This window comes from Bos grunniens, chromosome 3 (assembly GCF_055505025.1).
Source record: "Bos grunniens cultivar Pamir isolate PY7600 chromosome 3, Bosgru_T2T1.0, whole genome shotgun sequence".
Lineage (NCBI taxonomy): Eukaryota > Metazoa > Chordata > Mammalia > Artiodactyla > Bovidae > Bos > Bos grunniens.
In genome coordinates this window covers 94,673,979-94,700,045 of record NC_141167.1, presented here as the reverse complement: position 1 = coordinate 94,700,045, position 26,067 = coordinate 94,673,979, and the positions used below count along the sequence as shown (strand labels likewise).

General features: G+C 43.1%; 1 protein-coding gene across 7 annotated transcripts in view; it reads left to right on the top strand.

Annotated features, from left to right (window-relative positions):
• Positions 1-473: 473 nt before the first annotated feature.
• Positions 474-26,067, top strand: part of CD58 (CD58 molecule) — a 63,400-nt gene continuing 37,806 nt past the window's right edge. For 6 of the 7 annotated variants that reach the window (XM_086392060.1, XM_086392061.1, XM_086392055.1 and 3 more), the window contains exons 1-2: positions 474-589; positions 22,299-22,592. In XM_086392060.1, coding sequence (XP_086248186.1) covers positions 520-589; positions 22,299-22,592 — 364 coding nt within the window. In that variant the 5' untranslated portion in view covers positions 474-519. Of the gene's footprint in view, positions 590-1,034; positions 1,259-22,298; positions 22,593-26,067 lie in introns of those variants that run through there. The other variant, XM_086392057.1, reaches the window with a different exon arrangement.

Genomic DNA, 26,067 nt, shown 5'->3' with positions numbered 1-26,067 from the left:
CTGCATTGTGGGCAAGTTCTTCACCGTCTTAACCGGCAGGTAAAACTTCTGCGCTGCTGCAGCTGCTGGAAAGCGCTTCAGAACGTCCGTGTCCCACCAGAGTTCTCCTGTCACTTCCCGCCCAGTGGGGCGCAGCTTTCGGGGAGCGACAGTCCGATACCCCCAGCTGCGGGGGCGCCTCCATCGCGTTCCAAATGCCAAGGAAAAGTGCGGGAGGAACGAGGATAAACCTGGTTGTAAAAACGCACGCCACTTTTGCTAAAGAGCTCAACAGAGCAAAGCGGATGGCTGCGGAATGGCAGGAACGACTGGGACCCGAACCGAGTCCGCGAGAAGAGGAAAGGACCGGCGCCCAGACTGCATCCGGTGCCAGCCTGCCGCGAGGCAGGCGGGGCGAGGCGGGGCGCGAGAGGCGGGGCGGGGCGCGAGAGGCGGGGCGGGGCGCGAGAGGCGGGGCTGGCTCTCCGGCAGACAGAGTTGTGCGGCTGCGAGCCATTAGCAGAAACTGCCCGGACCGCCATGGCCGCAGGGAGCGCCCCTGGGTGGGCCCTGGGGGTCCTTGGCGTGGTCTACCTGTTCCTCAAATTGGGTGAGTGGAGGCTTCCTCCGGGAGCCCACAGGGACCGGTAGGGGGAGGTGTCAGTGGCCCCCGGGCTCCGGGCCCGGTGGACCGGCGCGGCCCAAGGCGGCTGCAAATTCGGGTGGCGAAGGTGGCGGGGGGCACGTGCGAGGCAACTTATCGTGTCATCCACAAATCACCATAGGGTGGTCAGTAAGAAACTTGCTCCTCAGGCTCTGAGGTCTGGGAAAAAGAAACCAGACTCCGGCTCGTTCACCTCCCCTGCGCTCGTTCCGCCCTTTGGGAATCCTTAATTCCCACGACCCCCGATCCCCGATTATCTTCCACCCCGTGTTCTTCTGGAAGGGGTGCCTTTTCTGCGCGACCCCAGTGACTAAGTTACTACTTCCCGAGACGCCATCGTCCAGAACTTGAGCAGATCTTTTTTTTTTTTTTTACTGCTTCCGCAGCCCGCGAGCTTGTCCGGGGCGGGTCTCCACGGGCAGTGGATCCCGCTGTGTGCGCGCGCGCCGCGGCCAAAGCCAAGTGCAACCGCGCCTGTCCCGCGGCCGCGCCCTGGCTGATGGCGGTGGTTCAGAATCGCCTCGCAGCCGGAAGGAGAGGGCCTCGATTCGGAGTTTCTAAGTAGTGTGGCTGATGCTGCTTTCCCCTCCCTTCTGAACAGAAAAGGACGAATGTGTGAGTGTCTCGGACTGTGTTTCTCCTTTTCACACTTCTTCAGTTAAATTGTCACGGCAGCCCCATAAGATAGGTATCTTTGTCTCCATTTTTTTACCTCCTCACCCACATCATCAACCTTTTCCCACACAGGCCCCTAATTAAGTCATAGCCAAACACCTGGTGCATAGTAATAGCCCCCTTAACTAGTACTTGGAATCCCCCTGCTGGCCCTTTAGCGCACACACCTGATCAGCCTTTCCTCTCCACTCTGCGTTCAGAGTGTGTTGAGTGCCTGTGGGAGGCACGCGTCTATGCGCTATGGAATACAGCCTGGGTAGGGGTGGTCGTGGTGGGGGTTGACATGTGCTCAAAAGTACCTACAGGGTAAGGCACAGAATTAAATGTTGTAAGAGAGGTAAATATAAAGTGCTGCGGGCGTGCAGAGGGAAGAGAACCACATCTTTGGTGAAATCAAATATCTTTCCTGAAGCAAAAACTTCCTGGAAGGGAGAGTGTTTGAACCTAGCCTCCGAGGACCGGTGGTATCATGCCATGATGTGGGAAAAGATGCCAAGAGGAGGGGATCAAGAAAGAAAGAGGAGATCAAGAAAGAAAGAGGAGGAGAGTGTAGAGGCAGTAGGGAGCCATCAGTGTCACTGGAGTGTGCCAGTGGGATCCTGAGGCCCCATGGGGGACCCTGAAAGTCCCCTTTGGGAGCTGGGATTCTCTCCTGCAGGCAAAAGAGACCTGTTTCTGGGCCTGACAGGAGCAGACCCATCCACTTAGAATAATCTGGCAGCAATGAAGAGAAAAGATTGTAGTTGAGAGGGATTGGAGGCAGAGGGGGCCTGGACAGGTACCATCACAGGCCCCAAAGGCTGTGAGGGTTTCATAGGCCAGAGCTGTCAGCACGAGGAAGAAGCACATACCAAGGTTGAATGGATGAGGTAATTCCTTCAGATGTGCGGGTCTCTCCCTGGTCTCAGAAGGCACCTTTGGCCACCACTGCCTGTTGCTATGCTCTTTTCCACTGAAAACAGTCTACCCATCTAGCCACACCTCTTCTAGGAAGACTCTCTAAACAGTCCCCTCATGGTGATCTCTCCCACCTAATTCATTTATTTATTCAGAGGTCATTTGGTTCTGCAAGCATAAATATTATCTTCTCTGAATAGGCTTTGTGCTAAGGAAAACTCTATAGCTCTGCAGATAGTGAGCCCTTTGGGTACCAAGCCGGTCTCAGTGGGGAAAGCTGCCTAACAGTGATTAACAGTATTGGATCTCAGACCCTGGCCCTGCCCCTCACGGTTAAAACTTCTGTAAGGTGCCTCACTTCTCTGTGACTCTGTATCTTTGTCTTTGAAGAGAGAGCACCACACACGTGAGAGAAAGGATACTAACATCTGCTTCATAGAATGATTGTGAGCTTCAGCCACTCAACACATACTTACTGACTGACAGCTCTGTGTCGGCACAGGGAAGCTTACAATTATTAGAGTGGGGAAGAGACAGTGAAGAAAGAAAGCAGTGAATGTGTAGTTGTTGGGTGGTGGTGAACATTTACTAATACAGAGATTAGTAGTGCAGAGCAAGGGAAATGGAAGTGGTTAATAGTTCTTACTAATTTTCTTAAATTTCGAAAGACGTAAAATCTTTAGAATAGTTGCAAAAACAGTACAGTGAACACTTGGCATGCCTTTCTCCTTGAATCACCAGTTATTAACATTTTATCACATTTGGTTTACTAGAGACAAACACCCACACCTACCCAGTTACTTTTTGTTGTTTTTTGCTAAACCGTTTGAGAATTGCAGCTCTTACAACACCTTAACCCTAAATATTTCAACATAGGTCTTGTAAGAATAATATGTCTCCAGTAAGCCCTGGCACCATTTTCAGCGTCAGGAAGTATAGCATTGATAAAACACTGTGTTCAGATGGGGTCCAGAAGCCAGTCCTGGATCATACATCAAGTTTGGTACTCATGCTTGTTTGTGCTGTGCTATGCTTAGTCGCCTAGTCCTGTCCGACTCTTTGCGACCCCATGGACTGTAGCCCGCCAGGCTCCTCTGTCCATGGCGACTCACCAGGCAAGAATACTGGAGTGGGTTGCCATGCCCTCCTCCAGGGGATCTTCCTGACCTAGGAATCGAACCAGGGTCTCCTGCATTGCAGGCAGATTCTCTACCAGCTGAACTACCAGGGAAGCCCCATGCTTTTTGAATCCCTTTGAATCTAAAAATATAAACTGTTGCCAACATTTTTCTTTTTTTAAACTTTATGACATTGCTCTTTTTGAAGGGTCTGGACGAGTTGTTTTATATAAATGTCCCTCAGTGTTGGAGTGCATGCTTAAGTTCTGATGTGGACTTTCCTGAGCACAGGTGTGCATCTCATCAGGGTGCAGATGCAGTCCATTTGCTGATTATTGGAGATGTTAATGTTGATTGATTGGTTAAGGTGAGGTCTATCAGATTTCTCTATTGTAGAGGCGAGTAAATATAGGAGATAGGCGGGCTCAGTTCCTAACCACTTCAATAAAGCAAATATCGCAATAAAGCAAGTCATATGAGTTTTTATTTCCTAGTGCATTTAAAAATGACATTTACATTATACATTTACATTATACACACATTAATCTAAGTGTGCCGTAGCATTGTGTCTAAGAAAATGTACATACCTTAATTTAAAAAATATTTTATTGCTAAAGAATGCTGATTACTATCTGACAATGCAGAGTTGCCACGAAACTTCAGTTTGTGTACAAAGCACAGTGTCTACAAAGTGCAATAAAATGCAGCATAATAAAATGAGCTATGTCTGTAATACGAGATTCGTTAAGTAACACTTTGAGAGTGTGTGAATATCCTGTTCTCCAACAATCTTTCACCCCGTGTTTTAGCACTCAGTGATAATTCTTCCCCAAGTCTATTATCACTAAATTGTTGCAGACGGAAATTTTCTATCCCTATTTGTCTATATACTTTATTGACAATCTTTAGTAACAAAGAGCTTTTGCACCTCCCTTTTTATTCTATTTTTTAGTACTAGTAAGGACTCATGGGTATCATTTAGTATAGCATTCCGGTCATTATCCATTCTGATGCTTGGTGATCCTGAATTTGGTCACTGGGAACCCCTCCAAGCTTCAGTTTTGAGCACTTCCTTCTTTGTTGGCATAGAAGGATGTTCTGGGCTCATTTTGTACCTTTCCTGCCTCAGCCTTGGGCTCATTAGATTCCCTTTTTCGTTTAGTGGGGAATGGTATTTAGAATTTAAGATCTGGGTGCTAGATGTGCTAAGGGTCTCCCAGGTGGCTCAGTGGTACAGAATCCGCCTGCTAATGAGACATAAGAGACACGGGTTTGATCTCTGGGTTGGGAAGACCCCCTGGAGAAGGAAATGGCAACCCACTCTAGTATTCTTGCCTGGGAAACCCCATGGACTAGAGGAGCCTAATGAGCTACAGTCCATGGAGTCGGAAAGACTAAGACACGACTGAGCGATTGAGCACACACACACACTGGGTGTGCTCAAGGCTCCTGAAGTCACAGCTGCTAGGCCCTGTCAGTTCTCAGAGCTAGGAATAGCTTTCACAAAGTCATGCATTTATCTTGTTACCACAAAGTAATCCAACAATTCAATTCTTCTGTTTCCTCCCTAAGAACTTCCTCCTAAGAATTCTATTCTTAGTAGCATTAGAATATTTGCCTAATCTACATTAAACACAAACTAGTTCCATAATTCCTGTGCCAATACTACTCCCAAGCACAAGTTTTACTAAATATAGTTCAAAACTTTTATTCTTCCATATATTCCACTAAATATGTACAGAACACTGTATTTTCAAGTTACCTGAGTTCTTAATTTTTCTTCTGTGTGGTTATGTTATCAAATGGATACATAGTTACATCAATGTGTTTCTGTCTATTCAATTTTAGGGTTTCCCCCACCTTAATTTAATTTTAAAATATGGAATCTGTTAACATGGTTCAAATAAAAACCAAACACAGCTGGCCTTCCATATTTGCAGGTTCTGCCTCTGTGGATTCAACCAACCACAGATCAAGAATATTCAGGGAAAAAAATTCCATAAAATCTCAAAAAGCGAAACTTGAATTTGCTGTATTCTGACAATTATTTAAATAGCATTTATGTTGTATTTGGATGGCATCACCTACTCAATGCACATGGGTTTGGGTGGATTCCAGGAGCTGGTGATGGACAGGGAGGCCTGGCGAGCTGCGGTTCATGGGGTCGCAAAGAGTTGGACACGACTGAGCGACTGAACTGAACTATGTTGTATTTACAATTATTTAAGTAGCATTTACATTGTATTAGATAGTATAAGTTATCTAGAGATGATTTAAAGTATATGAGAAGATGTGCATAGGTTACTGTGCCGTTTTTATGTAAGGGACTTCAGCCTTCTCAGAGTTTGGTATCCACTGGGATCCTGGAACCGATACCCTGTGGATACTGAGGGATGACCATTTAAAAAATGCTCAGAAATTCTATTCCATCCCTATCTCTCTCCCTACAATGTATCATTTGTTTGTTTTTGTCTTTCCTGTTTCTTTTTGTGGATACAAACAGATACATATGTTTGTTTCTAACTCTCTCTTTCAAACAATAGGTAACATACTCAATGTACTCTCTTATATGTTGATTTTGTCACTTAACCACATGTCTGGAAAATCATATTCCATATGATTTCCATAATTCCATATCAGTTCATAGAAATCATCCTCTTGTTGTTTTTTTTTTTTTACAGCTGCATAGTGCTCTGTGGGATGGAGGTATATTTCATTCAGTCATTCTCTGGTAGTTAGTATTTTATATAGTGTAGTCAGGGGAGGTCTCTTTAAAAGGGAAAACAGTTGAGTGTAGACTTAAAAGGAAGTGATGGAGCAGGCCAGGTGACTGGGAGAGTAGTATTCCAGACAGAGAGGATGGCAGCAAAAACCTTGAAATAGGTTTCAAATATTTAAGGAACTTTGAGGAGACCACTGTGCTGGAGAGTAAATAGGAAATTAAACTGTACAAGTAGTCAGGGCTGGATTCTAGAGATAAAGTTTTGTGGGCCCTTAAAGACTAACTTGTTAAATTCCCAGTGAAGTAGCAAGTCTCAGAGAGTTTTGAATAGGAGTGAAATTGTGATGACTTGAGTGTTTAAATGAATTATTCTGGATCCTGGGTAGAGAATAGTTCTTGCTGATAAAAAAGGAGAAGTAGGAAGACCAGTTAGGAGGCTGTGGGAACAATGACTAGCTGAGGGTGGGTAAGAAATGATGGGGTGGGGTGAGGAATAGGAACTATCAGGGTGTGTTTTGAAGTCTGGGTTGGCAGGATTCAGCAGTGGAGTGCATCAGTGGGGTAACATGTGGACAGGACCTAGGTAGTGCTGGGAAAGTACCAAGCTCAAAAATAGAAACTGTTGTTCAGTTCAGTTCAGTTGCTCAGTCGTGTCCAACTCTTTGGGACCCCATGAATCGCAGCACGCCAGGCCTCCCTGTTAATCACCAACTCCTGGAGTTTACTCAAACCTGTGTCCATGGAGTCGGTGATGCCATCCAGCCATCTCATCCTCTGTCATCCCCTTCTCCTCCTGCCCCCAATCCTTTCCAGCATCAGGGTCTTTTCCAATGAGTCAACTCTTTGCATGAGGTAGCCAGAGTATTGGAGTTTCAGCTTTAGCATCATTCCTTCCAAAGAACACCCAGGACTGATCTCCTTTAGGATGGACTGGTTGGACCTCCTTGCAGTCCAAGGGACTCTCAAAAGTCTTCTCCAATACCACAGTTCAAAAGCATCAATTCTTCGGTGCTCAGCTTTCTTCACAGTCCAACTCTCATATCCATACAGGACCACTGGAAAAACCATAGCCTTGACTAGACGGACCTTTGTTGGCAAAGAAATGTCTCTGCTTTTAAATATGCTATCCGGGTTGGTCATTACTTTCCTTCCAAGAAGTAAGCGTGTTTTAATATCATGGCTGCAGTCACCATCTGCAGTGATTTTGTTCAGTTCAGTTACTCAGTCATGTCTGACTCTTTGCAACCCCATGAATTGCAGCACGCCAGGCCTCCCTGTCCATCACCAACTCCCGGAGTTCACTCAAACTCATGTCCATCGAGTTGGTGATGCCATCCAGTCATATACTCTGTTGTCCCCTTCTCCTCTTGCCCCCAATCCCTCCCAACGTCAGTCTTTTCCAATGAGTAAACTCTTTGCATGAGGTGGCCAAAGTACTGGAGTTTCAGCTTTAGCGTCAATCCTTCCAATGAACACCCAGGACTGATCTCCTTCAGAATGGACTGGTTGGATCTCCTTGCAGTCCAAGGGACTCTCAAGAGTCTTCTCCAACACCACAGTTCAAAAACATCAATTCTTTGGCGCTCAGCTTTCTTCACAGTCCAACTCTCACATCCATACATGACCACTGGAAAAACCATAGCCTCGACTAGATGGACCTTTGTTGGCAAAGTAATGTCTCTGCTTTTCAATGTGCTATCTAGGTTGGTCATAACTTTCCTTCCAAGGAGTAAGCGTGTTTTAATATCATGGCTGCAGTCACCATCTGCAGTGTTTTTGGAGCCCCCCAAAATAAAGTCTGACACTGTTTCCACTGTTTCCCCATCTATTTCTCATGAAGTGATGAGATCAGATGCCATGATGTTAGTTTTCTGAATGTGGAGCTTTAAGCCAACATTTTCCCTCTCCTCTCTCACTTTCATCAAGAGGTTTTTTAGTTCCTCTTCACTTTCTGCCATAAGGGTGGTGTCATCTGCATATCTGAGGTGATTGATATTTCTTCCAGCAATCTTGATTCCAGCTTGTGCTTCTTCCAGTCCAGCGTTTCTCATGATGTATTCTGCATAGAAGTTAAATAAGCAGGGTGACGATATATAGCTGTGACGTACTCCTTTTCCTATTTGGAACCAGTCTGTTGTTCCATGTCCAGTTCTAACTGTTGCTTCCTGACCTGCATATAGGTTTCTCAAGAGGCAGGTCAGGTGGACTGGTATTACCATTGCTTTCAGAATTTTCCACAGTTTATTGTGATTCACACAGTCAAAGGCTTTGGCATAGTCAATAAAGCAGAAATAGATGTTTTTCTGGAACTCTCTTGCTTTTTCTGTGATCCAGTGGATGTTGGCAATTTGATCTCTAGTTCCCCTGCGTTTTCTAAAACCAGCTTGAACATCAGGAAGCTCACAGTTCACGTATTGCTGAAGCCTGGCTTGGAGAATTTTGAGCATTACTTCACTAGCATGTGAGATGAGTACAATTGTGGGGTAGTTTGAGCCTTCTTTGGCATTGCCTTTCTTTGGGATTGGAATGAAAACTGACCTTTTTCAGTCCTGTGGCCACTGCTGAGTTTTCCAAATTTGCTGGCATATTGAGTGCAGCACTTTCACAGCATCATCTTTCAGGATTTGAAATAGCTCAACTGGGATTCCATCTCCTCCACTAGCTTTGTTCGTAGTGATGCTTTCTAAGGCCCACTTGACTTCACATTCCAGGATGTCTGGCTCTAGGTCAGTGATCACACCATGGTGATTATCTTGGTCGTGAAGATCTTTTTTGTACAGTTCTTCTGTGTATTCTTGCCACCTCTTCTTAATATCTTCTGCTTCTGTTAGGTCCATACCATTTCTGTCCTTTATTGAGCCCATCTTTGCATGAAATGTTCCCTTGGTATGTCTAACTTTCTTGAAGAGATAGATCTCTATTCTTTCCCATTCTGTTGTTTTCCTCTATTTCTTTGCACTGATCGCTGAGGAAGGCTTTCTTATCTCTCCTTGCTATTCTTTGGAACTCTGTATTCAGATGCTTATATCTTTCCTTTTCTCCTTTGCTTTTCGTTTCTCTTCTTTTCACAGCTATTTGTAAGGCCTCCCCAGACAGTGATTTTGTTAGTTTGCTCTTTTAGCGGAGCTTGCCTTATTCTGCTCTTGTTGACCTAATCTCTCCAACTAGATTTTAGATCCTAGTACACAGGAACCAAGTCATATAATATTTAATAAAATGTCTCTTTCTTTGATTTATTTTAATATTTTTCACAGTACAGATTGTTAAATCTGAACAGTAGATGGTAAAGTATTGGTCAAACGTTTCTCCCTTTTAAATTCTTATGTTATCTCACATTGTTATATGCGTGTGTGCTGTCGCTTCAGTCGTGTCCGACTCTTTGCGACCCTATGGGTTGTAGCCCACCAGGCTCCTCTGTCTCTGGGATTTTTCAGGTAAGAGTCCTAAAGTGGGCTGCCCTGCCTTTCCCCAGGGGATCTTCCTGACCCAGGGGTTGAACCTGTGGCTCCTTTAGCTCCTACATTAGCAAGTGAATTCTTTTACTGCTGAGACACTGGGGAAGCTCATTGTTATGTGAGACTTATTCATACACTTTGTTTGACTTAAGGTTTGGAGAGTCTATGTGTTTTTATTTAAGAAAGATAATCCAAGTCAAAATAATGTTGTGTATTCCTATTAAAAAAAACCCAACTAGATCCAGTATTACAGTGGGGTGGATATAATAGTTGCCATGAATTAAGCACATGCTTTGTGCCAAGTGTTGTGCTTAAGTTTTAAGTTTTTTTTTTCATTTAATTGTTGTACTAGTTTTGTAAGGTAGAGACTGTTAAAGAGGAGAAAAATAGTTGAGTATGTTGAGACCATGTCAAAGTTCACACAGCAGAGAAGCAGTAGAACCTGCTGGCACTTAGCCCATGACTCAGAGTCCATGTATTCCCAACCCAAGAATAGATTACCCTCTTTCCCCCTCTGCACCCCTGGTTATGGGATCTTTCCCCAACCAGGGACTGAATCTGGGTCAAGGCAGTGAAAGCCTAGAATCCTAACTGCTAGGCCACCAGGAAGTCCAGATAAACAGCTTTTTGATGATTGGTATAACCATAGTTGATCTCTTATAACATGTATATATTGCCCAATGTAACGTTGTCAAAGCAGGTAAAATGATATAAAACAGCAAATTACCAATCACATAGATTGTATTCAATATTGTAGATTGTAATCTACAATGCAGAGGTGGAGGAACTTTCTTTGGGCCATGAAATTAAGAATGGGGGTTTATTTATGTATTCATTTATTAATATTTTGCCATAATTATACTGTTTTATACATCCTGAATGCTTTGGCATAAACGCAATAACATAATATTTGTAAATTAACAATATTTTGTTAATATTGAAATTAACAGTAATTTCATAATATCACTTAACTTCTACTCTTATTCAGATTCCTTCAATTGTCACAAGAATGTCTTTTAAAATACCAAGATCTAATCAAATTTCACATTTCTGCATTTGCTGCTGTTTTTTTTTTTATCTTTAACAGGTATCTTTTAGGAATTTTGAAAACGACTTACAACTACTTTTAAAGAACTGGATCTGGGAGTTTATTTTGTTGCCCTCTTTTTACTATAATTTTAAAAAATTGAATTGTTTACTTGTACACTTCATTACTGTTATTTGTTTTTTCCCTTTTTTAATTGACTTATAATATTACATTAGTTTCAGGTGTAAACGTAGTGGGTCAACATTTTTATACATTACAAAATGATCACATAAGTCTAGTTATCACCTGTCACCATAGAAAGTCATTACAATATTATTGGCCATATTCCCTGTGCTGTATATTACATCTCCATAATTGCTTATTTTGTAACTGGTAGTTTGTACTTCTTAATCTCCTTCACCTATCTCACTCACCCCTCTACCCACCTTGCCTCTGGTAACTACTAGTTTGTTCTCTGTATCTATGAGTCAGTTTCTCTTTTGAATGTTTGTTCTTAGATTTCATATATAAGTAAAATCATATGGTATTGGTCTTTCCCTGTTTTACTAAAGTTACTTAGCACAATACCTGCTATATCTATCCATGTTGTTGTAAAAGCCAAGATTTCATTTCTTATGGGTGAGTAATATTCCATTGTTTGTAAATACCCCATCTTCTTTATTCATTCATCTATCTATAGACATATAGGTTGCTTTCATATCCTGGCTATTGTAAATAATGTTGCAATGAATATTAGTGTGCGTATTTTTTCTAATAAGTGCTTCTTTCTTCTTTGGGTAATTTACAGAAGTGAAATTGTTGGGTCGTTTGGCAGTTTCTATTAATTTTCTGAGGAGCCGCCATACTGTTTTCCGTAGTCTCACCAATTTACCTTCCCACCAACAGTGCGAGTTTTCTTTCACTGCATTCTTGCAACTCTTGTTATTTGTTGCCCTTTTGCTGTTAGCCATTCTGACAGGTGTGAGGTGGCATCTCATTGTGATTTTGATTTGTTTTTCCCTGATTATTAGTGATGCTGAGCATCTTCCCATAGGCCTGTTGGCCATCTCTGCCTTCTTTGGACAATGTGTGTCCCCTGCCTATTTTCTAATCAAGTTTTTGTTGTTAATTCCTTCTAGTTTAGTTTTTAAATTTCAGTTATTGTAGTCTTCAGCTTGGTTTGAATCTTTCTATTTTCTAACTCTTTGCTGAAGTTCTCACACTGTTTATTCTTCTCTTGAGTTCATTGAATTACCCTAAAGTCTTTATCAGATAAATGGATTGTTTGTCTCCACTCGGTTCTTCTTTTGGGGTTTGTCTTTTTCCTTTGTTTGTTTCATATTTCTGTCTCCTCATCTTGCCTAATTCTCTGGCTTTTTCTATGTAGTGAATAGGCCAGTTATGTTTCCTGGTCTTGGAGAAGCGGCCTTGTGTAGGACATGACCTGTTTTCTTGTTTTTCCATCTCTTTTCCTTGTGCTTGTTGGTCTTCCCAATGCTTCTTGTGCCTGTGCTGGTGAGCTCTTAACCCATCAGCACTCTCTCCTTCCCTTTTGGTAACTAGAACTATATGTTCTAGGGGCGCCCGCGTATGGGCTGCATGTACCCTTCTGTTGCGGCACAGTCAAATTCTGTGGGCAGCTGACTCCATTGACTCCCCTGCCAGGCCCTACCTGGTGTGGAAGCTGCTGGCCTGCTGTGGGGTGAGGCTGGGTCCCAGCGTGACTTACACTTGTGTTTTTAAATTAATACAAGCTTTGAGGGTAGGCCTTGCTTTCTCTCTTTAAAAGCAGAATGTTTGCCTGTGTGCATCAGCCTTTGTTTGCACAAGTTTTCTGTCTTTTGATTTCTTTTCATGTTGTTTACTCTCGAGTACAGAAGGTTTTTTGAAGTTTTTACTGAAGGGCACAGCAGCAGCGCCTTAGATTGTGCAGTTACAGATAAAAGCTTCCATCTCAGGACTGAAGGTGAAACCAGGATACAACCTTTTCCGTTTGCTCAGACAAGTTTGAATATGAAGTGTGACTAAAATAATGATCCCGTCCCCAGAATAGGGCTGGAAGACATTCAAGCAGTTCCTCTTTGAAGGTAGCCTTTGGTACCCGTCCACCAGCCTTAAAGGAGAATGTCTTGTAGTTACTTTATGGGCGTGGGATTCTCTGCTTTGGCCTCTTTGTTTTCTTGTTTTCAGTCTCTTTCCCTTGCATTTGTCGGCCTTCTCCTTCTCAGTGCTGCTTGTGCCTGTACTGATGAGCTCTTAGCCCAAGGACTGGGGCTCAAGTGAAGCCAGTGAAAGTGAGGGCACCTCTTGCCCAGAAATACTGTAAGAAATTCATGTCTGCTCTCTGCCTGCAGTTGGAAGCTCTCGGTTCAAAGATCTGTCCTTTGTGACCTTGAACTGTTTTATCAAGCAAGTATCCATCTCAGGAAACCAAGTTATTTTGATAGGCTTGCTCTGAGGAAATGAACCCATTTTGGTTCCTGATGACCTTCACTTTACAAAAATATATATTTATTTATTTGGCCGTGTCAGGCCTTAGTTGGGGCATGCAAGATCTTTGTCCTTCGTTGTGGCCTGTGGGATCTTTAGTTGAGGCGTGTAAACTCTTAATTGCGGCACGTGGGATCCATTTCCCTGACCAGGGATCGAACCCAGGCCCCTTGCATTGGGAGCACAGAGTCTTAGCCACTGGCCCACCAGGGAATGCCCCCCCTAGTGACCTTCATTTTCCCTAATGTTCCCTGAATGTCTGTCAAGATCAGTGTCTGAATTTCCATCAGGCTCTCTGGTCTGTAGTGTCTGAATGTTTTTCCCATGTAACAGTTAAAAAGTAGGAAAAAAAAAAAGTTTAATGTGCACATTCACATTAAAGAAATCCATATTAATAATAAGAAATCCATATTAGTAAGAAACTAATAAGGCTGTCATCATAAATTAGTTGTAATAGAGTTTCTCAACTATGAGCTGAGTACTTGGAAAAAACTAATAGGGATTATAAAGAAATTTTTAATGAAATAACCAATAGTGTATTGAAATACCTTTAATCAGACTTTGGTGAATAGATTTAAAAAGACTTTCAGAATCTTAAATAGCTCTAGTAAGAACCTTATTCTCCAAAGCATGCTGTAGGTACTATCCAAGGCAAGAACAATCAAAGGCAAATGTGATTTTTGAGCATGATATGATGTGGGTATATTGAAAGAGCAGGCCAGAGTAATGCTGTTAAATAGAAATATAATATGAAACAGGTAAAATTAATCTTAATGTATTTTATTTAACCTTATATATCCACAATATTTTCATTTCGACATGTAGTTGATATAAAAAATATTAATGAAAGATTTTACATTTCCCTTTTCGTACTTAATCTTCAAAGTCTGGTATGTGTCTTATACTCACAATACATCTCAATTTGCACTAACCACGTGTCATGGGCTCATGAGCCTCGTGTTGCTAGTGGCTGTTGAATTGGACTGCACAGATTGAGAGGGAAACATCCTGGGGAGAGAGGCATTCTCAAGTGCAAGAATAAGGAACAAAAAGAAGAGTATTTTAGCGTGACAGGAGACAGGAAAGCGCAAAAGGAAGTTGGTTTAAAGAACAAACATCTTAATTCTGGATGAACTCATCTAGGAGACGAGAAATAGCTTGACAGCTGAGAGCACATGTGAGGCGAGTTCTGTGGAGTTTCTGGAACTGGGTAGCCTGGGGGTTATGGTCTGCTGGCAGGCAGGGGGCTGCAGTTTAAGTCTGAAATAGATGAAGACAGGGAAGCTGTGGTGGTATAGCTAAGACCAGTAGATTTCTGCCTTTGGAAATCATGCAAACAGAGAAATCACTGACTGGGACTGGATGTAGGTGGAATTGACAAGGAAAGATCTAGGCATCTCACATTGCAGCTAACAGCACGGGCTCTGGAGCTGGCCGCCTGTGTCAGGACACTAGCTCTGTCATGGACCAGCTGGGTGACTGTGGTCAGCTTCTGAACCTCTCTGAGCTCCAGAGAGCATTACCTTTGAATGCTCTTCCCCATATGCTCAAGCTCATTCCTTTACTTTTTCTGGGCCTTGCTCACTTGCCAGCTATAACTACCTCACATATAACAGTAACTTCCCTTCTCATTATTAATCATCCCCCTCCTCATACGCTGCTTCATTTTTCTCGATAGCACTTAATACCACCTAATATACTTTTTCATTTAATGTTTTCCTCCCCTTCCCCACCCCCAAACCCCACCAATAATGTAAATTCCAGGAGGGCAGGATTCTGTCTGATTTGTTCAGTGTTGTATCCTAACTGCTTAGTACAGTACCTGGGACATAGGAGGAATTCAATAAATATTTGGTGAGCGAATCAATGAAGAGTAAGGCCTACCCTGCAGAGTTAAGTTGAGGATTTAATGAACCTATCCATCTACCTATCTATTCACACATCTATCTATGTCTTGGACCAAGTACCTGGCACATAGTGAGCCTTCAGTAAAAGTGCTGATGTTGTTGCTATTGTTAAATATTATTATTGAGACTGAGCTGGTCTAGGGCTCATTTGGATGATCTGTTGTTAATATCTAGGGCTCATTCAGTTTGAATTTATTAAGAGCTAGGTTAGAGAAACAAGCTGCACTAAACTTCCTCGGATGAAGAGACTATGCTCTTCTTTTGATTATCTTTGTATCTCAAACCATGGTGCTGGAGAAGACTCTTGAGAGTCCCTTGGACACCAAGGAGATCAAGCCAGTCAATCCTAAAGGAAACCAATCCCGAATATTCATTGGAAGGACTGATACTGAAGCTGAAGCTCCAGTACTTTGGCCACCGGATGCGAAGAGCCAACTCATTGAAAAAGACCCTGATGCTGGGAAAGGTTGAGGGCAGGAGGAGAAGGGGGTGACAGAGAAGGAGATGGTTGGATGGCATCACTGACTCAATGGACGTAAGTTTGAGCAAACTCTGGGAGATAGTGAAGAACAGGGAAGCCTGGCATGTGCAGTCCATGGGGTCCCAAAGAGTTGGATACAACTTAGCGACTGAACAACAACAGCATTGTATCCAGTGAGCATATTCCCATGCCAGGACTAGGGCATGGGGCTGATGGATAGAATTTTTGTGGACTTCATAGAGCAGATTATTCAATATCACAGTGACCAAGACATTTGAGGAGGGTGGCCACTCTCTGTACTGTGAGCATGTGTGCTCATGTCTCCAGAGACTTAGCTTCCCCTCCTAGCTCCTGGCTTGAATGAATCTTTAACTGAATTGTCGTTATGATGTCATACACACAGGGGGAAATACCAAGATTTATATGTTTGGGTACTGAAACTTTCAGGGGATTTTTTTTTTCTACTCATCAAATGAATTTTTGTTTCAACTGCTAAAATCTTCAGCCATGTGGAACCTTGAAAAAATTTTAGGAAGAGAAGGAAGTATTTTAAAATCATATTGTTCGTTTCTAAGAAAAAACTCCAGAAAAAAACCTTTCTTCAAAATCCAGAAGACCGTTAGCTTGTGTTTAAATAATGGAAGTGAAAAAACTGCATGTCCTCAAACCTCAGACAAGGTGTTAACATTGATTAAGGGCTGATGTCCTGAGTGGGTATGCTTATCTGGTGCAGTGCCCTGAAGCCCACAACATGTGGTAGGTGAAACCTAGCTAGACTTGAAGGGGATGGGGAGTGGGGAGCTGACAGACCCTCCAGTCTTGCTGTGGTGCTGGAGGCAGACAGTGAGGAGGAAAGAGATCTCTTCAGACTGTGTCTGAGGGGTCCCAGGCCATTTATTCTGCAGCTTCAGTTAAGCATCTCCACCTCTCCTTGCCGAGTCTTGGTTCCTCAGCCAGTTTCCACAATGATATCAGTTCAGTTGTTCCGTCGTGTCCGACTCTTTGTAACCCCATGGACTGCAACACACCAGGCTTCCCTGTCCATCACCAACTCCTGGAGCTTGTTCAAACTCATGTCCATTGAGTTGGTGATGCCATCCAACCATCTCATCCTCTGTTGTCCCCCTCTCCCCCCACCTTCAATCCTTCCCAGCATCAGGGTCTTGCAAAAAGCTCAGGATTTGGGGTGACTATTAAATTTTGTGATTCTGTCAGGAAGCCCTACATTTTGTATTACATTAAAGTTATATTTAAATCAGTTTAGTTATCACTCAAAAAATATTTATTTACTGAATGTCCTTCATGGGCAATGGGGATGCAGCAGAGATAGAGAATGACCCTGTCTTTGGGGCTGACCTGACTCAGCCCTTCACTCGGATTGAAATTAGTTGCCAACTAATTCCATAAAATTTGACATTCCATAAAATTTGATTTTTATGTTCACGTAAAATTTGAACATCAACATTTCTTGGAAACTGTGGAAATCTGGCAGTTTCCACGTGCCACATGGGGAGGAGCTGAGGATCCCTCTCCAGGTGAGCCAGACTTGCTGGGACTGTAGTCTCCACCACTCCCTTTTGTATCACACCTGGCTCGTCCGTGGCTTCTCTGCTGATTTGCTGGTCTCTGTTTCAGGGTTTCATTTGCCAGTTCTCAAAGGCTTCTCAGTGGCTCCCATGACTTTGTGTCCTTAGGACTTCTTTGTCTGCTCCTTATTTTCTCCCTGCACGCCCCCTTTAGCTTTTCTTCCTTCCTGCATTTGACTCTCTCTCATCCCCTTTCCCTCCTTACTTTTTCACATGTCACATATTCCTTGCTATCAGATGTGATAAGTGCAGACTCTTAGACCTTCCTTTCAACTTAGTTTCCCTTGGTCTTTAATTATGAAGCCCTGTCTTATTTCTTATTGAATTTCTAAAATTTTTTTTTTTTTAAAGCAACAGCATTATGAAACTTGGGTTTGAATTTGGGTTCCCATGTAACATTTTGAAGATCTGGGCTCATTGATATCTTGCTCAAGCAAACCTTCTCAATTTCCTCATGTATATGAGGATGGGTATGGAATAGGGCATGGTTCTCTGGGGATCTGTCCAGCCCTGACATTCAGTGATTTGGGGACCCCTGAGTTTGTGCCTTACCTGTAGGCTTTAGAGATGTGCTTGACTCACAACTAGAATGGTTTGACTTTTTCATTCCCAACAACTGCTGTTCCAATACATTCTAGAAATTGCATCCTGAGATATCGTGACACTATCTTTAATAACCTTATACCATATAGCAAGCCAAATATGAAGGGGTTTCCTAGATGGCTCAGTGATAAAGAATCTGCCTGCCAAAGCAGAAGACTCAAGAGATGCAGGTTCAATCCCTGGGTTGGGAAGATACCCTGGAAAAGGAAATGGCAACCCACTCCAGCATTCTTGCCTGGGAAATCCCATGGACAGAGGAGCCTGGCAATCTACAGTTCATGGGGTCGCAAAGAGTTGGACATGACTGAGTAACGAGCACACACATACAAGCCAAGTAAGAAGCAGTGGTGAAGAGTCAGACTGAGTTCAAATCCAGTGTCACCACCTAATTCGTCAGTTAATCTTTTTGTGCCTGTCTGCAAAACAGGGTTAAAACAATATCCAGCTTTGCTTCATCCAGCCTAGCATTTCACATGAAGTACTCTGCATAGAAGTTATAAGCAGAATGACAATATACAGCCCTGATGTACTCCTTTACCAATTTGAAACCAGTCCACTATTCCATGTCCTATTCTAACTGTTGCTTCTTGACCTACATACAGGTTTCTCAGGAGGCAGGTAAAGTGGTCTGATATTCTCATCTCTTTAAGAATTTTCCACAGTTTGCTGTGATCTACACAGGTCAAAGGCTTTTAAAAACAGTACCTGCTTAATATTGTTAAGAGGATTCTCTGAATACATATTTGTAGAGCTCTTCCAACTGCCCAGCAGATAGTAAGTGCTATAGAAGTGTTTGATTAAATAAACTAAAAATAGCAGTCAACCTGAATCTCAAGACTTAAGTGAAAATGAGCAGAGGATTTTGTGGCTGGGAGTTGAGGGGGGTGGGGGGGCCCATTGCATTAACCCAGTAGTTAATGATGACCATATTTTCTAAATAAAAAATCGGGTCACTTTGTCTGAAAATATTTGAGTTCCACTTTGGACTTCTAGCCCTATGAGAACTACCAAACTGGGTGTAATGATGATACTTTGTAAGACTATAAGAGTTTTTGCAATTGGAAATTACCACTCTACATATTGGTACTAGGTACCTTCATATCTTACAAAGAAAAGATCATTCGATATTCTTGAAAACAAATAAATCTCCAATAGTTAAAAAAATCTGTGTAGTATAGAATATCTGTTTAAGCAATCACCGATACATTTTTCCCCTCCCTCTCTCTCTCTCTACTTTGCAACAGTGAAAAGGCACTCCATGCCCAGTTCTCACACAGTGTCACAGTGAATCATTGAAAGAAAAAGAAAGAAAACCCTGTTGAAGGCCTACTTCATTTCAGCCATTGTATAGACTCTCAGTCTTATTTATTTTATTATTATTTTTTCTCTCAGTCTTATTCAGACCTCAAAGCAACCTTTTCTGGGAGCCATTATGATTTTCATTTTAGGCTGAGGAAATCTAGCATGGCAGGAACTTTTAAGTATTTATCCTGGGTCCATCTGGCTTGAAAGCTGGGGCCCTTTTCATTCTGCCCTCTGGCATAGTAAGGTAAGCATCCCAGTGGTTCCTTTTCTAACCACTCACTGTTAGCAGCAAAGTAACCAACACTGCTGATTCCTTTCTTTAGCTGATGTTTGCTCATTCATTCATTCGTTCGCAGTGTGTTACCTTGAGGAAAAACTCACTCGCCTTTCTCCTGTTCTTTTTCATTGGAAATGATTGTATTAGTAACTTACTTTAGGATCAGTCTTGGAGGTGCAACAGAAAAGACTTTACTATAGGAAGGAGAGGGTAGACTAGTCTCTGCAAATGTGATGATTCCCAAATCTGTACCTTCCGCTGTGAGCTGAGACCTGTGGACCCAAGACAGTTCCATGTGGATGTCTTATCAGTTGCTTATGCTTAGCAACCATCAGTCAGTTGATTGCTGGGTAAGGACAGGAGAGGAGCGATGATGAAGCAGGTAGAGGAAGCATTGCCTCCAAGAAGGCAGGCCCTGAGTCAGGAAGGTGTGTGGCATGTGGGAAGAAATAAAAGCAGTTCCGAATGGCTGGAAGGAAGAGAGCAAGAGGGGAATGGGTGGGGAATGAGGCTGGAGAGGCAGACAGGGATCAGATCACAGTGTCTGACCCTTGTGAGTGAGTGAGGGGCTGGGCCAGGTCAGGTCTGTTCTGGTCCCTGTTTCCTCATCTGTGATACAGAACTAGCAACATGACTGCACAGGAATGTAGAGAGGATTAAAAAGGTACACAAGAGTATGTGAACATGTAATGGCAGAGGGTAAGCACTCAATAACATTTTCTTTCATTTTTCTTAGTTCCCTGTCATTGCACCTGTGAAATGGGGGTGATTTAATCATGGGGATTTCTTTCAACTCAAAATGACTGTGATTTTTTTCTCAACTGGTCTCCCCATTTTCCACCATTAGCTCCATTTCTGACTTTTCTTTTCCCTGTGCTCAAGCCCAGGAAACACCCCCCTGCCTCATGCCCCCCGCTCCGCCCCTGAAAAGACAGAAGCCAGCATTATGCAGCCAGGAAGAAGTGATTGAACTCAGACCTCTTCTCTTCTTCTACCACCCTGCTTACTCTCATCCATTTATTCATTTACAAGACATTTCCAGCCTCCGCTGTTGTGTGTGGTTAGACTCTCACACCTCAAATCTTACTCCTGTTCATGCCTTTTCACTGGCTCTGGATGGGTAGGAGAAATAGTGCTTGACCAAGAAAGCCCACAATTGGCCTGTTTAATATTTTTTATTTTTCTTGTACTCTTTCAGTTATCCTGATTGTGCCTCCAAAAATTTCAATCAGTGAAGTTTTAATTTGTCTTGAATGTCTTTCCCTTAACAGCTGCTTTTCTCTCTTAAGAAAGTCAAGTCTGGAGCAAGATGTTTTTAAGCCCATTTTGGGGTATCAAGAATATCCCAGTCTAGTAGTGATAGTCAATGTTTGCCAACTGGATTGATGTGGAGGAGGCGGGAGGCTCTGATTTGAAGCATGAGTCAGTTTCTTTGCTGTAAATACTCCCACTGTGGTGGATTTCAAGCTATCAACCAGACTTTACTGAATGGAGTCCAGCAGGAATGGCTACAGTTGGCTCCGACGTGCCATTGCACTCAATCCTTGAGACCTTAAACTTCATCACATCCCCCAACTTTCTTCTTAGTCATTCTGATTTCATTTAGTGGTCAGCCAAGAAAGAGGCCTGACAGTCACAATTAACTCCTCTCATCCAGTCACTAAATCCTGTTCATTTCTCTCTCAAATGTCAAGTCTGTCCACTTGTCCATTTCCACTGCCTAATCTGGTCTCCTGATCCACCATTCTTTCATTGCTACCACACTGACCTATTTTCTGGCTTCTCTGCATCCACACTTGCTCATCAACCAGCATCTACCGTGCAGACAAAGTCAGCCTGCTGAAATTTAAATTATATCATACCAGTCTTCTGTTTAAAACCTTTCCGTGACTTTCCTTGCAGTTACAATAAAGTCCAAATCCTTAGCTTATCTTGCCTGACTCCGCCCAGCCCCTCACTCCCAGACTCTGTGATCTGGCCCCTGGCTGCCTCTCAAGCCTCATTGCCCACCCATTCCCCCATCTTGCTCTCTTCCAGCCATTTGGAACTGCTTTTATTTCCTCCAACATGCCAAGCACGTTCCTGACTCATGCCCTGACTCTTGTCTGCTGGATCATCTTTTCTACCCGTCCTCTTATCTCGCTGACTTCTCTTATCTTCCAGTGCTTTGTTATCCTGTGTCAGGTCAGCATGATCTCCTAGGAAAGGCCCTTGACTGGGTGGTTCTCCTTGCCTGCTCAGTGTCTTCTCCCTTAAGAGCCTGGAGCAATACCTGTCTTGTTCGCCACCCTTTCCCCAGCATGGCCCACAGTACCTGGCATGTAGTTGGTGTGAAAGTGAAAGTTGCTCAGTCATGTCCGACTCTGCGACCCTGTGGACTACACATTCCTTGGAATTCTCCAGGCCAGAATACTGGAGTGGGTAGCCTTTCCCTTCTCCGAGGAGCTTCCCAACCCAGGAATTGAACCCAGGTCTCCTGCATTGCAGGTGGCTTCTTTACCAGCTGAACCACCTATGGTGCTCCAGAAATGTTGAATCCATTTCTTGGATTTAGGCAGACCCCAGTTCCCTATTTTTTTTTTCAAATTCATTTAATTTATTTATCTTACTTTTGCTTATGCTGGGTTTTCATGGCTGGGCGCCAGCTTTCTCTAGCGTGGTATGCAGGAGCTACTCTTCGTTGCCATGTGCAGGCTCATTCTGGTGACTTCTCTTGCTGTGGAGCACAGGCTCTAGGCAGATGGGCTTAGTAGTTGCCTCGCATGGGCTTAGCTGCCCTGCACCATGTAGGAACCTTCTCGGACCAGAGATCGAACCTGTGTCCCCTTGCATTGCTGGGTGGATTCTCACCCATTGGACCACCAAGGAAGGGCCCCCCACCCCGTTTCCTATTAAAGAATAAACTCTACAGGGTTAAGCATGTTCTGCCTCCTGCACTTTTTATCAGCAGTTTATCAGCTTTGTACAAAAAGTAGCTAATGAATAATTTTTACCACTACGCTTCATCATTTTCCCTTGAAAAAGGCATCTTGGAAGATAGTTTCCTATTTTTGATCAAGTCATATTATTTTTCCTAATCAGTTTCTTTCTTTTTTTTTTTTTTTCTCTCTAGATTTCATCAGCTGTTCTCAAGAAATTTATGGAGCTATGAATGGGAATGTAACCTTCTACGTTTCAAAGTTTCAACCAAGTACAGAGATTATATGGAAGAAGGAGAAGAATAAAGTTGTAGAATGGGATACACAATCTGGACTCGAAGCTTTTCAGTCTTTTAAAGATAGAGTTTATTTAGACATTGGGTCAGGTAACCTCACCATCACCAGGTTAACAAAATCAGATGAGGGTCTGTATGAACTCGAATCCCCAGGTGTTAGAAATAAGTCCGAGTTCCACCTCAAAGTGATTGGTGAGTATCCATAAATTTGTTTGTTCAAATAGCAAATTTCCAAGTATTTTAGGAGACTAATACTAACCAATGGTTTATGGGACATAAAACAATGAGCTGTATCACCTGTTGTCAGGGTTTTTCTCTCTTTCTGGTACCCAGGAGCCACTTTTAGCTCCCTGTCATCCTCTCAGTGAAGAGAGGATGTGACTGAGGTCGAGAGAACAGCACAAGCTGGCCACAGCCGCTGGCAGCAGCATCACTTGTCTTGCCGGGAATGTTCTGAAAAAGTGTGTAGTGGCAACATGAACTCAGAACTCTTTGAACACCTGTGAATTGGAGTTCGTGCTTCCTCCTGCACCCCACACAGGTGGTGGGATTTTATTTTCCCTCCTCTTACCACTTTAAACTGGAACTGGGGATAGGATTCAGGTTCCTCTGTGCCTCTCACTAATGCTTCCTGGTTATTCTCTTTCCCCCATGTCTAAAGCACTTGCCTTGTTACCGACTTCCAGAGGCTGATGGCTACCCCTACATGTTTGGTTTTTTCCTCCAGTTTTATTGAGAAATAATCGACGTTCATCACTGTCTAAGTTTAAGGCATACAGCATGGTGGTTTGATGTACATGTATTGTGAAATGATTATCACAGTAGGTTCAGCTAACATTCATCTTCCCTTGCTGTTCTCAAATGTCCTAGTAATGCTTTGTCTCATAGCTGCCTTTTGTGTGCTGCAGCATAGCTCAGCTCAGCCCATTCCCATCTCTCCCCTCTGATGCATCACAGTTTCCACTCATCTTATCCGAGGTATGAGTATAGTTCTAGGCCTACTTCCTCTAGGTTAAAGGCTGTCTTAGGAAGATCCAGCCTGTGACAAAGTGTGTAAGATGGTTTCCAGGGGGTGAAGTAGAGACAGAGTGCAATATAACAGTTCAGGTCTGAGTTCCCCACCTCCTGTTTGTGGTGGTCTCAGTGGAACAGGATATGATGATTAACTGGATGAACAGCTGTCACTCACCAGTTCAACTACTGAGTGTTGGTGACATTGGAAGGAAGAGAGAATTTCTCTCTTGGTCACCATTGTAACTTCAGAGCCTAGCAAAGGACTTAAGTAGGTAATAGGCACTCAACAGATATGGAAGCAATTGATCTGGATGGTGGGATGTACAACTGATAGAAATGGGTGCCCTCGGACTGGGTGACTGGTTTGTCCAGGAGATTATGAACTCCTTTTAGAAAAGTGAAGCTTGTTAAGGTGTACAGGCATCCCATTAGAACCAGCTGATGCCACTGAAGAAACAGAATCTTTAAAACCTGCAAGTTGGGGATCTAGCAGTTTAAAGGGCAAACAAATGAAAAGATTGGCTCAGATTTTAAATTAGAATTGAATGCTTCTTAAGAGCCCCTTTATAGAGTTTATAAAACTGAGTTCAAAACAATTTCTCTTTTTAAAACTTCATGAAATGTTTAAAAGTATAATTTAAAAGTAATTAAAATTTTAGAATTGCCTGCTAACTCAACAATGGTGGTTGATTCTGATAATTAAGCCAAGTGGACAGTTCTTAGGAGGCTCAGCGAAGGCCTGGGGAGGCGCAAGGTGCAGGGCATGTGAGTTTCAATCAGGAAGCAGTGAGTAATATTGGCCATATTAACTGTGTCGACTTCAGGTTCTGGTTTGGGAATCTGGGTTTTAGCCTGTGGCAGTCAAGAGCCTGGGGAAGGAATTGGCAGCCCACTCCAGTATTCTTGCCTGGAGAATCCCATGGACAGGGGAGCCTGGCGGGCTGCTGTCCATGGGATCGCACAGAGTCAGACACAAGTGAAGCGACTTAGCATGTATACATGCATTGGAGAAGGAAATGGCAACCCACTCCAGTATTCTTGCCTGGAGAATCCCAGGGATGGAAGAGCCTGGTGGGCTGCTATCTATGGGGTCGCACAGAGTCGGACACGACTGAAGTGACTTAGCAGCAGCAGTCAAGAGCCATTGCGTCTCATACTGGAGCAGGGAAGTGTCTTAATGAAATGTATTTTTGGAAGGTTAATCAGATGATAGCAATTTATGGTGGATTAGGAAGAGGAGACCCCAGGTTGGAAGCTATCATGATCATCCTGGTAGACAGAGGTGTTGGTAGCAGATGTTTGGAAAGGAAAGAACCAGAAGGTATTTCCAAGTTAGAGTTAATAAAATTTAGATTTTGGTTATAAAAATATATATCTGAATGTCAAAATGATTAGTCACACTTTATTTTTTTTTTTAGAAATGAGGAAGTCATACTTCCATGAGGGTTTGTTAAGACTGAAATAATAAGACTCGGTAGCCTTCCGGAGACACCAGACCCTTTCAGAAAAGATATTTTAGACAGGGGGATTTCCTGGTACCTCCTGAGTTCAGGGCATCTTTGTGCTTTTCTAGAGGTGAACATCTGGCTTTCCTCCTTCCTTCAAAGTCCCCTTAAAATTGCCACCATCAACGTTTCATAGTTCTTCCCCATCCTCTTACAACCTTTATTGCATGGGGGCTGGTAACGTTCATATAAATAGGATTAACTGCTCTGTCCTTAACAAGTCTGGACTGGTATATGACTTTTTATTAAGGGGTATGTATGAAAATATAGAAATGTCACCAGATATGTGTAAGAAATTCTCATTTCTTACAGAATAGTGAGCTCTTAATTCATTAACTATATCAATTAACTAAGTTGTCCTATGGATGAAGTAGGCACATTTCTTGCTGGTTGTTTAAGGGACAGATATAACTAATGTTTGTTAGATTATAGCTGTGGTAAGTCCTGTGGGCAGCAAGACATTGGCTGAGTGTGGTCAGTCACTCAGTCGTGTCTGACTCTTTGTGACCTCATGGACTATAGCCCACCAGGCTTCTCTGTCCTTGGGATTCTCCAGGCAAGAATACTGGAATGGGTTGCCATTTTCTCCACCAGAGGATCTTCCCAACCCAGGGATCGAACCCACCTCTCATGTCTCCTGCATTGGCAGGAGGGTTCTTTACCACTAGTGCCACCTGGAAAGACCCAGCATTGGCTGAACTAGATCAATAAGCTAGAATCTGTAACAGAACATGGTGAACTTTTCATCTTCCGAAGTAAAACTCTGCCCATTAAACACTAATCCCCCTTCCCTCCTGTCTCCCTGTTCCCTGGTAATCATCATTCCATTTTCTGTCTCTTTAAGTATTTGGCTACTCTAAAAACCTCCTCTAAGTGGAATTGTACAAGATTTGTTTTTTCATGACTGGCATATTTCACTTAGCATAATGCCTTCAAGACTCACCCCTGTGGTAGCATGTGTCTGAATTTCCTTTCTTTTAAGGCTGACTGCAAATGTGATTTTGAATGATCATGGTTAGGATGGCCTGTGGTTTTCCAATAGGCCATGGGATTCTAAAGTGATTATTAGAATAGGCTCCGGGTTGACTCCTTGAGCACTGGGTTCAGCCCTCATTTCTGCTCAGGACCTGGTCTTGGCCAAACCGTGA